This window comes from Aptenodytes forsteri, unplaced genomic scaffold (genome assembly GCF_000699145.1).
Source record: "Aptenodytes forsteri isolate BGI_AS27 unplaced genomic scaffold, ASM69914v1 Scaffold142, whole genome shotgun sequence".
Classification (NCBI taxonomy): Eukaryota; Metazoa; Chordata; class Aves; order Sphenisciformes; family Spheniscidae; genus Aptenodytes; species Aptenodytes forsteri.
The window spans coordinates 2,525,182-2,540,212 of NW_008794598.1; the positions used below are offsets into that span (position 1 = coordinate 2,525,182).

The 15,031-nt window shown below is 41.4% G+C and overlaps 1 protein-coding gene across 1 annotated transcript; it reads left to right on the forward strand.

Annotated features, from left to right (window-relative positions):
• The first annotated feature begins 543 nt into the window (after positions 1-543).
• On the forward strand, positions 544-12,128 carry EIF2D (eukaryotic translation initiation factor 2D). Its single transcript, XM_009272762.2, has 15 exons — positions 544-581; positions 678-868; positions 1,564-1,647; positions 3,806-3,896; positions 4,568-4,675; positions 5,322-5,611; positions 5,823-5,940; positions 6,394-6,439; positions 7,150-7,253; positions 9,178-9,336; positions 10,069-10,158; positions 10,263-10,358; positions 11,314-11,434; positions 11,581-11,755; positions 11,861-12,128. Exons 1-15 carry the CDS (start codon positions 544-546, stop codon positions 11,929-11,931), a joined length of 1,782 nt encoding a protein of 593 aa, XP_009271037.2. The 3' UTR covers positions 11,932-12,128.
• The last annotated feature ends 2,903 nt before the right edge of the window (positions 12,129-15,031 follow it).

The following is a 15,031-nucleotide window of genomic DNA, read 5'->3' on the forward strand; positions in this document are numbered from 1 at the left end:
TAACGTGAACTACCGGTCCGAATATGAAACGCACTTTTCGCTTGAAGGTGCTGTCGTCATTAAACTAGACATAAATGAATTGTAATGTCGAGGCCTAGCTGACCCTTCTTTACTTTTATCCTCTTACTTGTGTAGCGATGCTAGGCTGAGTTGCCGATCTTCACTTGACATTCACTTGATTGATTCACTTGACACGTCTGTGAATGACAAACCCACCGAGTGCCTTAATGACATGGTCACCATGTCTTAAACATCAGTCAAAACCGGGGGGAGAGGGAAACCTGGCTGCAGCCCTGCTCCTCCGTGCCGGAGCTGCAGGAGTCTGTAGGTGCCCAGCCTGTGGGCTGAGCAAGTCTGACACTCCCAGATTTGTGCTCAGGAGCTCAGAGCAGTAATGAAGTCACAGTGCAAAACAGAGGCAAAGACAGCAGCAGGAGCTGTAAGCAGATGTTTAAGGAAGAATATGAGCAGGGCAAGCATACTTGGCCTTTCTCCCAGTATTCTTCCAGCGTGCGACTATCTCATTTGTAAACCTGGACGCAAATGCTTCAAATTATCTTCTGTGAAAAAGTGGGAATCTCGTGAACAGCCAACAAAATAGTAACTACCGATCTAGGAATTATTTTGAGGGATGGTCTAGACAGCTTTGTAACACATTTGTGATTTTATCATTACAGGAGAAAACTACGAACTGATGTTGCAGCAGCTTTTCCTAACCTTAGTGCTGAACAATTGGCTGAGTTTATTCCAAACAAGGAAGAGCTTAATGTCATCAAAATACACTCTCACAAAGGGGAGGCCATCACTGTTTACATGAATAACAGGAACCCAATACTGTTTGAAATCGAGAAAGCTCTGTATCCAACAGGTATGGGGAGTGGACCAGAATAATCCTCCCTCTTTACTTACTGGGCACCAGCCTTTCCCCAAAAGATTTCCTTGTGTCTGTCATAAGTACTTATCACTATAGTATCGGTACACTTCATAATCTTTAATGCATTTATTCTACCAACATCTTCGTGAAATCAGTGGCATTTCTGGATTATTTCTGCAAAAAAGGGAAGTTGAGGTGCTGAGGGGTTAGAAACCAGGAAACAAGTCTTTTAAGTCATAGTTTAGCATCCTAGCCCCTTTTCTCTCTTTTGTCCACTGCAAGGTGTAATTCCAAGAAGCATGATGTCTACTTCCAGGCAGCCCTGGAATTAGGCAATGAATTGCTCTGATATTCTATGCTTTTATTTTTCCCATACCCAGCAATTCTTCCCTGTTGGAGTAGCATTTTAGCTCAAAGTGTCCTTGATTTAAGGAAAATAATGCAAACATTTATCTATATCCTTTATAACAATTCGCAGGAGCTTGAATGAACTAGCAGTTTATTTTTCTCCATCACATCTACTAATTATTGTAGGATTGTTCTGACTTCAGATTTCTTGATTACCCGAGTAACAGGAGAGTGTTTAGTTGTGGTTAGTATTGTACTGCTTAGTCTTAAAGGTGGGAAGAAGCAACAGCTAGGGACGTTCTTAATGATGCATCTTTAAATTTGGTTCTGTTTTGGGACAGTGTACACGCTGTGGGTCTACCCAGATCTTCTCCCTGCTTTTTCAACATGGCCCCCTGTGCTACAGAAACTAGCAGGAGGAGCAGGTAAGAGGACTAGAACTTTGTCATGTTGCATTGCAAAAAGGAGTTGCCTTCAGGGTTTTTTTGATGTTATCTGTCCCAGTGGCAAAAATGTACCTGAAACAAAACAAAAAAAAGTATAAAGAATAAGTACTTACAAAGTAATTCATGGTGATGTCCTAAAAAGGAAAATAAATTAGCTGTGAAACAGTTTGTGAATGAAACAAAGTAGGTTAAGCTGTTTAACTGCAGTAACCTGTTCCATGTGGGAGTCTCAGATTTGGAAATATCTTCTCTGGGTGATCAGCAACTCTGAATTGGGACACAGAACTGCCTGTGTCATTGGTCAGTCTTTTTTATAACTTTCCTTGAGCAGCTGAGTTCCTTTGCTGCCACCCTGCTTCCTGTCAATTCAGAGGTGAACTAGCTTAACCTACGGATAAGAAGTGAGTTCATATTGGGACCTACAATTGCAATCACTGTCAAGTAAATTGTGGATTGTGCAGGTGAGGTTGGATTTGAATTCCTGGATTACTGGCTCTACCACTTAATTATGGATCAAGACTAACAAGAAAGGAGTCTATTTTCTGGAACCTGCTTTGGATGCAGTTCAGACTCATGAGAATCAGGTCTTTATAAACTTTAAATTGCAGAACTGCTCAACCAGAAAAAGATTAAATTGCAGCTGTTGCGGCCTTAGTCTGTAAATGGAAGTGTACGTGTTGAAAGAGACGTCTTTTTTCCATTACACAGTATCTAAAGTAGAACTCAAGTCTCTCTGTTTACTTGGTTTGCTTTTGGGGAAATAAAGTGCTTGAATGTGTAGCTGTGATAGACATCTGAGCAAGCTTTGCTGCTGACTTGCAGTGACCTAGTTTCTGGGAAAAAAAAGTCTTGCTAATGGGGGAAGGACATTGATGAAAGAGGGCTGCAGGTCATTCATCTCCCATGGCAACCAGGCTACCTCTGGGTACGATCCAAAGATAAGAAGCTGGCCACCGAGACAATGGCCAACAAAGGCAGAGGGAGAGGTAGAGCCACGTCTCAGAAAGAAGAGGAAAGGCATGAGACTATCCAGTGCTACAGGCGTGGAGGGAGGGAGCAGATTTAAGGAGCATTCAGTTACAAAGAGGAGAAGCAAGGTAGTGCTATTCATGATATCTGTTCTGTGAACTCAAGCATTTACTGTCTGCCCTGGTTATTTACATAATATACACGTGCTGCTTACCTTGTCACATTAAGGTCTTTATTTGATTTCTGTCCTCAGAGATGTGGAGCCTTTGTTGCAATTGCAGAGTTCATTCTAGATTTGTTGAAAGTAGTTGTGACAGTGAATGGGAGGAAAAATATTGTTGGCTTCTTCAGCATACACATTAAATCTATGATGCTGAGAAAAAACTGAGATGCCTTCAAAACCAAACCGTGGAACACAGGTCAGTCCATGAGACTGCAAGCTCTAGACAATTATAGCTGCTGTGAGGGAGAGCAGATGCTCTTTACATAATTTGGTGATAATGTGACGCCATACGTGGGGCATGGAAAATTGTTCTTTACTCACATGCCAGTCTGTTCTTCCCAGGTATGGAAAGCAGAAGGAGGCACATAACGAGGTGAATTGTTTCTGTCCAGATTAGCAAGGAGATGGTTAAGGCTGCTTCCTCATGCTGAGGAGAGTTCACAGCTGAGTGCAGCTATTGTGTCAGATCGGGAGGGTTGGGTCAGCAGCGGCAAGTTTTAGGCAATTCTCTCTTTGGGAAGAGAGCTGCTGGGATAACCTGCCCTTGGGACAGGGAAGAGTAAGTGGGTAGTTCCAGACACATCTTCTTCCTTTCTCTTTCCATGTCATTAATGAAGAGTAATGCTCTCTAGGCTGGGAGCTCATACCTTTCTGTTAAAAACAGTACTCCCTTCGGGCCTGGCAGGGCAAGGGGCTGAGCATGCTTAGCTCTTCTGCAATTTTTTTGGATGTGCCCAGCACCCTTGTGAATTGGATCCCTTACTCCACAGGGTGGTAGCAAGAAGTGCTGCCTTACTAGGAGAGACGGAGAATCATGTTTTAGCTGGCATGTGCTCAGCTATTAAGAGGCTTGTGTTTTTGCTGAATAACAGGAGGGATGGGGGTGGAGGAGGTAGTGGCTGAGTCTTTCATTGAGAAATGGATGTGCTTTATTCTTTTCTTCAGATCTGATGCTGCCAGGAGTTGTAGTGCCATCTTCTGGCTTTCCTCAAGTAGAACGGGGCACACTCTGTGCTGTCACCCTCTTGGGAAACAGGTACAGAGGATTCTTTATTCATATCTTGTCTTAGAAACTAAAAAAGAAATGAAGCTATTTTTTACAGGAAGACTCTGGGGGTTTTGAGGAAATAAAACAGAATTTTCTCATGCATTTGATGCACTGTGGACCTAAACAATGGAAAATACAGCAGAAAAAAAATCCACTTAAGTTTCTGGGTTAGGATATGTTTGAGCTCAGGTGGACAGCTTTGCAAATTGGTTCTTTTGGACCTGTGGGGGCACAACTGGTAGATTTGTTTTGAAACAGAGTAATTTTTTTAACAAAAGACTGTTTCTGCGCAGTTGTCTTTTTGTCTATGAGGAAATTCAGAGTGAGGGAGCAGTGCTAAAACTGTTGGGTTTTTTTCCCCCCACTGCTAGTCTCTTTTGGCAGTGCATATGCTTCTTGTACTTTATTAAAGTGAAGAATGTGTCACTGCACAACCTTCACTTCAGTATCACAGCTGCACGTATCCTTGGGATTCTTTGGAAGACTTTACATACCAGAAAGATAACCAGAAAATACCTAGATACTTTAAAAAAAGCAGGTTGTGAGGAACGAGGACATCGTAAAAGAAATTCAGTATATCACAATGGCACAGTCTGCCTTTGTCCAAGTAGCACAGTGTATTTGTGCTGTCCTGCTGTAATACTCCCTTTTTTTCCCAGAGCTCCAGTAGCAGTTGCAGTTGCCACTATGTCCACTGCGGAGATGCTGGCTGCTGGAATGAAAGGGAAGGGCTTTGCTGTGTTGCATACTTACATGGATCACCTCTGGTGGGTATATTGCCAGGCATTTGGTAAAATGTATAACAAGTCTCATGTGTTTACTAAAATCAAAATCTGTGCCCCAGTAGGCTTAATCTGTCAGTTCAACATACTGAGTTATTTGGGTACAGTTTAGATATGACCATTATTAAGGATTCAGCTACATGTTTTTGATGACCACACTTTTCTGACAGAAGCAGGTCCCTATCCTGACATCTATCCATTATATACATATTGGAAATAGATATATAAAATTATTCACTTGATTCAGTTCCTTCAACCTGAGAGTAATTATTATAGAAATGAAGCTAGAACATCCCTGTTACTCTGATTTTAGAAAATCTTCTTGTTCTATAAAAAGTGAACTTTGAATCATTTTTGCTTAAAAACGGTCAACTGTGCCAGTCTCAACCAAATAAATTAGTTGCTCTGCATTTGGATTCAACTAGTCTGCTCAGTTTTAAGTTAAGATTCATGGGGGAACATAGAGTTTATGGAGAAAGATGAGTTAAAAATAAATTTTATAGTTTTGAGAATGTGGAAAAAGATCCACGCAACTGCCAGTGCCTTTTATCAGGGTGACATTTGTTCATTGTCCTATGGGTTTCAAAGCAGGAAACAGAAAGCTATGTTATGCTTTTTCTTCCTTTTATAGGGAATATGGTGACAAATCTTATCCTCCTACCCTAGCTCCCTTGGTAACAGATTCTGCTGAAAAGGAGAGTGCTGAAGATGAGGAGGAGATGGAGGGGAAAGAGCCCGTCGTCAGCTTCTCCACTGACCCATCGCAGCATGTGGACGTTGGTGATTTGAGCCTGAAGGAGCGAGACAGTTGTGCAATACTGATGGGAAAGGAGGAACTCAGTGAGAACAGAGGTGCAGAAACAGCTGAAGATGCCAACACAGAGGTTCAGCAGGAAGCTGAAGACAGCAGGACTCCACAAGGTATTTTTGCATACACGTGAAACCAAACTGTGCCCCTTTGGTTTGCTGAAGCCCATACCCACGATCTAGATTACTGTACATTCTGGACAGCTCACTGCGAGAATGGGGTAGAGACAGTTCTGTGTGATCTGAAAGACAGTCTGAAAGAACTGAGTGCTGTGTTCTGAAAGACAGACTACTCATGGCTTGCTTGTCCTTTTTTTCCCTGCAGAGCAAATGGATGCATTATTTAGTCAGTGCTTTTTCCATGCCTTAAAATGCAAAGTAAAGAAGTCAGATCTCCCTCTGCTCACCAGCACATTTCTACGCAGCCATATGTTCTCATGCTGGTATGTGGTAAGAAAGAAGATTGTCTTTGGATTTGCATACTGGGTTTTTGGCTTTAAAACTGTGGAGATCAAGTGTGGTGTTTAGGATGAAGTTTTTGACTCAAAAGTAAAATTCAGTCCTTATCTAAGGTTATCTAAGATTATGCTCACTTCTTACATCAAATACTTTAATGTAAGGATTGTCCAGACCAGGATATGCACTTGGTAGCTAACCTGAGTTGGCTGACATTTGTTTCAAGATTGCTTAGTCACTTAAATGGCTGTTTGCCTACCCACAGGAACATCAGCACTAGTTTCACTCATCATGATCTGTTTATTAGCTTGTTTGAAGTAATTCTTTCTCTGTGTGATTCGTATTTCCACTGTTAAGAAACTTCTAGCATAAGTAGCAAGATTTAAGAAGAAATGAAGGGTGACTTATAACTAAAGAACTTTTTAAAAATCCATTTATAGCCCTGCTGGACAGCAACTGGACATAAAGAAATCAAGCTATAAGAAGGTGAGACTTTTCTGTTGGGTTTTGGATTAATTTAAATAGGAAATGGAAGGAGAGAAAAAGTTCGAAGTTAAAATTATTCAAGTGTTAGTAAAACAAACAGACAAACAAAAAAACCCTAGAAGCTGTTCTTAAAAGCCAAGTTCTTTTCCTCAACTCTCTGCTCCTGTGGGATCCAGCGAGAAAAGTGATTGTCCTGAAAGCATGAGCAGTGATCTGCTTTGAATGCAGCTAATGCTATCTGCCACTGTACACTGCGATAGCTGTTAAAGGGTTCTGATCTTGTTGGACAGTGCAATTACTTGCAAGAAGAGGCCATTCCTTTTCTAAAGCTGTTAACGAACAAAAATGAAGAGAAAGGAGATGATATTGTCCCTGTTGTGTAGATGACAAGCAAAGGCAAAGCACGTTGCCAAAGATCTCACAGTAGTCCATGTGAGATGTACTGTGATTTGGCTAAGAAGGTCACAGAGCAAACAGATGGCAGACCTACAAAAGGAGGAACACTTGCTTACTCTGTTTTAGAGCCAGACAGAGGCACTCACTGCTCCTTAGCAATTGCTGTGTTTAGAGATGCAAAGGTGTGTGTGGGGTGTTGTTTTTGTTTTTAAAGAAGTTTTTCTGATTTGGCATGTGACTTTGGGGCAGTCAGAAACACATGAACAGGAATTTAAAACGCTTGACTCTACATTTCTGATTGTTGCTTCCTTCAGTTCTCTAAATTCCTGCAATGTATGCAGCACCAGAAGATCTTACAAGTGAAGGAGCTGAACAAAGGTGTGGAGAGCATCGTGGAAGTGGACTGGAAACATCCAGAGTAGGTAGAATATTGTAGTCTTTAAAAGAGTTGGTAGTCTCGGAAAGAAGGGAGCGGAATCTGCTACTTCTAGCTCTATTACCTATACTCTGCTTGAATTCCTGTTCTGACTAGCTGTAGCAGCCCTCATTTCCTAATCTTAATATGCTACGGAGGGGTTTTATACCCTGCTTCTATACAACATTGCTTATGTTTCCTGCTCTTGTAAAGTTCTTCCAGGTGAACTATATTCTTCCTTCTTTACTCCTTGGCACTGAGCATGCTTAAAGTCTAATGACAGTGTCATGATTTCCACCTTTCCTTTCTTGTTAGTTGTGCATTCATCCATGGAACTTAAGATCAGAAAGGACTGTTAAATGATCTGGAAGTTGCATATGGCTCTTTATCCTTGTAGTGGGTGTACAAATTTTCCAGAGAAACAGCTTTGAAAATATTAAGGAGGATTCAGTTCATTGCAATTTGTTGCAGTGTTACAGTGACAAATTTCTGGCTTCCAGTTTGGATGCTAATAAAAGAGTTATAGTATCAAGCTTGTTAGCAGTCACTAAAAAGCACATTCCTTTGACAGTGTTTTGATAGTTTGTGTGGGTTTGTTGTTGTTGGGAGAAGGGAGGCAAGAAGGTTTGAAACCCATCAGGCAGTTTTCCATCTATTTAACAGTGACTATAATGGTATGACTGGTTTATGCCCTTCCAGTTTAAGCAGGTCTCCCTCTCTCCATTCCATCTATGTGCTGGGACAACTCATTGTTCAGCTTTCAGGTGAACTTACCTGTCTAAACAATAACTCCAATAAAAAGAATACACTGCTGCTGAATAAATGCTCGTGAAACTACAGTCTCAAAATGTCATATAGGATCAAATCAAGCACTTTGCAAAATCAGAAGCCAAAGTTATAATCTCAAAAAATTTAAAAAAAAAAAAAATTGCTGTCTTTTCCATTACACATATTGATTTCCACAAATGCTCTTAGCCTTTCAGTTACTTATTACCCGATTCCTCTATATCGGTGTTTCTATTATCTTTCTAAGGATTAGTAGTTACCTCACGTCAAGAGCATCCTACTTGTTTCTTCTGCATATCGGCACATCAGCTCTCTCTTGGAATTTCCCAGCGGGCCTGAGGCTTCCTGTTATAGAACATCTCCTTGGCAACTAATGGAGTGGAGAATATTTCTGTAGATACAAGCATACCTTCTCTTCTGCATTTGGAAAGAAGCAGAATTACTTGGACTTTTTGCATTAACTTTTCTCTCGTTGTACTTGGCCTTATCATTAAGAGACAGGCATACTCAAACTCAGTTTGTCAATTCTCTTACTTTTAAGCACAGAATCTGCAGCTCTGGTCAATGAAATGAGACTTCAGCTCCTGCACTGGTACGGTTCTTACCCCTCTCTTCCAGAACTGTCTTTTATCAATGGCCACTAAAGAATCATTTCAGCTTTTAAATGTCTGTACGTTTGTGGAGAGTACAGTTTGTTTGTTGGTTTTTTTTAATTTAATTCTAGCAATTCTATGGAATGGGGCTGCATCGTTTGGATTATGGCAGTCGTCTCTAATTATGAGAGTCAAATATGCTTAGAATAGCTGGAGAGATTTACTTTTTCCCCAACATACAGGGCTTTACTCAGAGTGAAAAGTGTTTAATGTCACCTGAGTTAAGGTGCTTATTTATGTGTATCTTTGAAACGTGTACAAGACAAATTTAGTAATTGCAGCTAATGCTCCAAATACTGTTCTTTCATCATGTCCTTTAATCCACAGACACAGGCCCCCACTGCAATAGAATGCATTTGGAGGAACTGACATACTATACAACAGACCAGAAAGCTTTTTGCACAACTCTGCCAGGTTTTAGTTTCTCAGTGAAATGGAAGTAATATGTTTCAATCCCTTTCACTCACAGCAAATAATTCTCATTTCAGCGTTAAGGCATTTGCAGTACCTGAAGGATTTTCTTCAGCCTCTGCTGCCCAAGACAGCAAGAGTGAAGACAGAGAACAAGTGTACCGCGCTCCTGAAATCATTCCGCTTTATGGGGTCTCAACAAAAATGATACCGCTCTTTCAGGAATCTGGACACAGGTAAGCACTAGAAAAGTACAACAAAACCATTGTTAGGTGAAGAGAGAGACTAACAAACCTATGCTGCTACCATTTTGTTAGCCCTCATGGGGAGGGCCCTGCGATGCTGGCAGGAAAGGTGATGGGAATCAAGAATACATTCATTGCTTCGCAAAGGGAAGAAAGATAAGAGGCTGTGACAGCTGCATTCAGCAAGTACTCACATCACTTCTCCCACAGCTAAGGAGGTGATAGCTCAAGTGTCAAAATTGATACATTTTACTTGGATTGTCTTAATTTGCCATTGGATAAGGCATATTCTGCCCACCCACAGTATGGTTTACTGAAAAGAGGATGCCCAGATAATTTAAAGAACTCACTTGCCTCCTTGTGCCCTAATCTTGTCTGTTTTGATGTAGTTTAGATAGCACTCAGTGGCAGCCTTTCTTCAGCTAAGCGCTTTTGTACAAGTTATCCACAGTCCCCTTAAGTTAGGGGTGCCATTGGGGTCATCCTTCCAAACTAGGCTCCCAAAACCAAGGGTTTTAGAGTCTCTGTAATTACTGCTGTGAGGCTTTTATCTGGTGTACAGCAGCTGAGGTGTAACAAGAAATCACTCCCTAGCAGATGTATTTCAGTATTGAGCTGTTGCTACCAAATGTAGTCAGGGTAATTGCTGTCTTCTCTCTTAGTGACAGAATTCAACACCTAACTGCTTAAAGTAATAAGTTAAAAAGTTTTCTTTTTCTTTAGGAAAGGCAGCATCCTCTCAAGCAGTGAGGTGAGAAACATCATCATTAACTATGTGAAGACTAATGAGTTGATTGATGAAACAAACAAAAAGTAAGTAGACGTGGAAGTTGTCCTACCGTGCTTCCACAGGAGATGCTGAAGTTAGAGGAAGAAAGTGAATTTGTTTGCTTCTAATGAGTGTTTTTGTTTTGTAGCTTTGTAAAGGTGAATGCCATTCTGTGCGACTGCCTGTTAGATAAATCCGAACAAGATGAAATCTCAAACCTTAAATGGGATGACCTCTTGAGCAGGTGACTCTTTTCCCAATGTAGTGTTTCAGCATTACACAGATCATTGCATGCGACTCAAAGCCACATGTTAATGGAGCTACTTAAGTTCTAACTCCCTACTGGTAACACAAAAAAAAAATATCCAGAGACCTTCACTTGAAGAATCTCTCGTTCTTCACCATTTAACAGCATCTAGCATTAACTGTTGTTGGGGGTTTTTTGTTTACCTGCTAACCACTGATCAGGGAAAGCTTCCTAAACAAACAGTGCCTGGTTCTGTGTATAATCTGTATGTACATATTTATAAAGCCATCCTTTGCAATAGATAGCCGAACATGCCCTTTTTAGGCAACGGTAGTCATCCTGCTCTTTATGTGCAGCACAACTTCTGCATTTATAACCTAAACCCACATTTTAGATCCAAGACGCCTGAGTATCTGACACAAGACCATTGTTTCCATATACTGAAAAACTTTGCCGAAATGTCCCCAATGTCTTACTTGCCTTGAGCTTCTTCATCACACAATGCTTGAGGTACCTCCAGCAGCTTCCTTTATTTCTGAAGCCAAGTTTGCTCGTACGACAGTAACACAGTTTATGCTGAATTTTAAAGTGAAGTTGCTTCTCTGATCTGTGAACAATACAGCTGAACAATAGCTTAAAGACAAAATTAAAGAAGGTTTTCCTTTACAAGAACCAATTTATAAAATTTTACCAGTAACAACCTAATCTATAATTTTTGCCAGTCAGTAGACTGGCTTTCTTTTTAGTCAGTCCCTTTCTTTAAATAATAGCTAGGATGCAAATCTTCGCATGAGATCATCATGCATTATCTTCTTAAGATACAGATTCTCACACATAGAATCTTGGCTTTCGTGTAGTCTCAAAAACCTGTGAGAGGCTGCAGTGGAAAAGCACAGTTAACATCAGCCTTGCCATACTGTATAGACTAATTGGATATGTAAACTTTGTTCAGGTGCCTTGAACGACTGCAGCCCTTACACCAGGTGACATTTTTTGGACAAGAACCTGTTGTGAGGAAAGGAAACATTGAACCCATCAACATAGCCATAGCACAGAGATCATCAAATAAGAAGGTAAAAAGAGAACTACAATCACAGGGTTTTGAGCAGAAGCCCAGATTCTGAGAGCAGCTTTGGCAGCTCGTTTTTCTGGGATGAATGGGACATGACTTGCTAATACCTACAGCAGTGATGTTTGCAATAATTATTAAAACCTGTAGGTGACAATTATCAAGAACCTTGAGCTGTATGGTCTAGACCCACAGTGTGTGGCCAACATTCTGCAACAAAAAGTACAAGCCAGTGCCACCATCACCCCAGTACCAGGAACAAAAGACAGAGTTCAGGTCCAGATCCAAGGCAACCAAATCCATCATCTGGCCAAGATGCTGCTAGGTAAGTCTATTCTGGAACAGGGCCGGGACTGGTTATAGCAAGATACAGATTTTAATTCTTGAGCTCTGAATATTTACCTGAAGTGAACTCTTGGTTATGTTGCAGAAGAATACCAGCTACCTCGGAAATATATTCAAGGCCTTGAGAAGGCTCCAAAGCTTGGCCGGAAGAAGTAAGAGAAAAATCTACTGTAAGAGTTACTCAGATCTCGTTATTTATAGAAGTGTTCTGCCAACAAATCAAGGATAATGTACAGGCCCTATTAATTGAAAAATGAGTCTTGGATGTTTACAAGGTCTAGGATTCACCCAAATAATAATATTGCTCCAGCTGTTCATTTTTCATAAAAATAAAAAGCTGAATAAAACCCCTAGCATTATCCTCTTCCATATATTTTTCTAGAAGTTCCAATGGTGCACTCGTTTTCTGGCTACAGTGGCTTTTGGCTAGTTTAACATTCTTACTTTGCATCTTTTAGCAAAGGCATGGTAATAGAACCTCCACTGAAATGTAAGCAAAGTACATTCCAACACATCGTCCTGGAACAGTCCAGTGTGTTGTGCCATAGACTGCGTATGTCAGAAGTACAAACCAGTCTTGGGTTTACATTTTAACCTTTTAAACATTTCCAGATATTAATATCAGACATTTCAGCACTGAGAATGAACTCTATTAGCTGGATTTTTATGGTTTATATTATTTTTATATATAAATACATTTTAACGTATGACATTAACTGTAATTTACCACAGGTAGACATGGGTAGCAGTTCTGTCAAATCCAGCTAAAATATTAAGATTAATGAACACTTTGGTCAGGTTTCACAGGGGTGGATGTCCTGTACCACTTTAGCTGAAGCTTAAGCACTTTACAGTGGGGTTAAGAAATGTAAATTCACTTCTAGGAAGGATTCCTGTATTTTCCCTTTAGACTTAATACATGAAAGTTCCACAGGAGGGCGCCAGAAAAAGACGTTAAAGAGATTTCTTTAATTACTGACAGTTTTATTATCGTTGTCTTTTACAGTATCTGCGTATGAACAAGTAGTTTCAGAACCTTCAAAAAAGCTGGAAGTGAGACATTTTTTAAAAATGCCATAGAATTACTATGGAGTAGTAAAAATAAATTACAGCATTGCAAAAATGCATTTCACTTTGCCATAGAAGCTCTACTATTCCATTCTATACACGTTATTTTACATGTTTTACAGTAGACATGAAAAATAAATTCACACAAACTGGGCAACACAATATACTAATCAAAGGCACTGCCAACAGTATTTTGCGCTTAAGGAAGGGGCCAATACTTCTATCCTAGACACAGCTCAACTGACTGTTGAGAATATGAGTTTCAAGACCAACCAATTCCTCAAATGCCCCATTATCTGAAAAACCAAAAGAAACGGCCCTCCCCTTTGCAGGAGGTTTTCAGCAGCATTCACGGTAATTGCATAAGAAGCCATGCCTTCTACAAAATGTCAAAGACATGCTGGGTTCCAGGAGGGGAGAGGGAGACAGTCACCAAAACTCTTAGGAGAAGAACAACAACAACAAAAGAAATCTTACAACTTTTAGCCAGAAAGAGAAGGGATTTAAAAACAAGCGTCTGGCTCTTACTTCTCAGAACCAATGGCAGTTTTTACAGTGTTCTTGCTCTTGACTGAACAGAAGTATTTATACCGTGCTTTCAAGACTCAAAACACTAGATAAACGTTATTTAAATTACTTCTCAAATGCATAATGAAGTCGTAAGTATTCTTGTAAGTGGACAAACAGCCCCAGAGCATGAAAACTGCTGCTCTAGTTGGGCTGCCGCCACGTTGTTAAAGGTCATCTGGGCGTAGAGTACAGTACAGCTGGGAGGCCCTTCCCGCACTGCGTGCCAGAGGCCATAGCCCTGTTTGTTAGCAAACCCTTTTACACTACTGACTAAAACATGAGCTGGAACTAAGCTTGCAGAAAGTGGCATTTATACAAACCGAGGGGCTTTAAGTGATGCGGTTTCTCTCTTATGGTTTATAAACAAACATACTCAAGTATAAATCTGGGGGCGGGGGAGGAAATCCCAAGCTGTCACCTTCAAGAAGGAAACAAAAACAGTTCCTCGTCCCTCTACGGACAAAAGCAGCCTCATCACAACAGTACTTTAGGTAAATGGGGGGTCAGGACTGACAAGGCTCTTGACAAAAGCCCCTTCCAACTTCCTCCTTAGCCCAAATGCAGAGTTTTCACGCTTAAGGAAAAAAAGGCACTGAGGTAAATTTTAGACTCTTCCATGTTGTCTCTGTTACCCAATAACCTGTTGTCTCCCTTCCCACTTCGTGCAGGCAGGGTCACAGCAGTCTGCAGTGAGCTCAAAGGGACACTTGTTCATCAAGTCAGTGTGAAACCCTTTCGCATGCTCCATCTGAATCCAGCTAGTATTAACGTTCCTTTTTTCTCTTTACGCCTTGTTGTGGTGTCCTGTGTAACCAGAGGGAAGACTGAACCTGGCTGCGTGCAGCGTGCTCGCTACAAAGCACTGAGAGCAAACACGGGGACCGTCCTCTCTCAGCTTGGCACCCCTGGAGCCTTCCTTGCCCTTCAGCGATCGCTGCATGGCGTCAGCGAGATCAGGGTCGCTGGTTAGAGCTATGGCAGTAACTGACAATTCAGCTCAAGGATTTTTTTTTTGAAGGATGCGCAGTGTGTGCATCAGAGACAGTGGGAGCCCTGAGGGGGGGGGGAGAGAGAGAAACTTACTCTCCTCTCCTAGCTCCACGTAGAGAGCAAAACCTGGTAACCTTCCTGGACCTGCAGGCAGAGCACCGATTGTGAGTGGGGAGGGAGGGAAGGAGAACACGCACGTACAGAATGGCACAGGGAGGGAGGGGATGGCGTGTGATGGACAGGAGTGGTGGGGGAGCGGTACAAGGAGGGTTAGCAGGAGGAAGCATGGTATGAGAGAGTGGCGGGGGGAAAGCATCTGAGGCTAACGGTTCCCTTACTCTTCCTGGTGCTACGGCTTTCCCACACAGGCAGCCTGTGCTCTTCGTGCCACGTCCACGCCCTGGCCCTGGTCAGAGCTCCTCTCCCTCGGTGTCAGACCTGTTCATAGCTCAAAATCAGTTTGGTTTGTGAAAGGGGGTTTTGAGCTTTCCTGGGTTAGTCTATTGGATATGTATTGCTAAACGTTCAGTATTGAACCGTCGGCCCACGGCCCAACCATCACCTTTACACTTTTCAAACACAATTTGTTAAAAAATAGGTCCCAATTCCTACAGAGTAGAAAACGGGT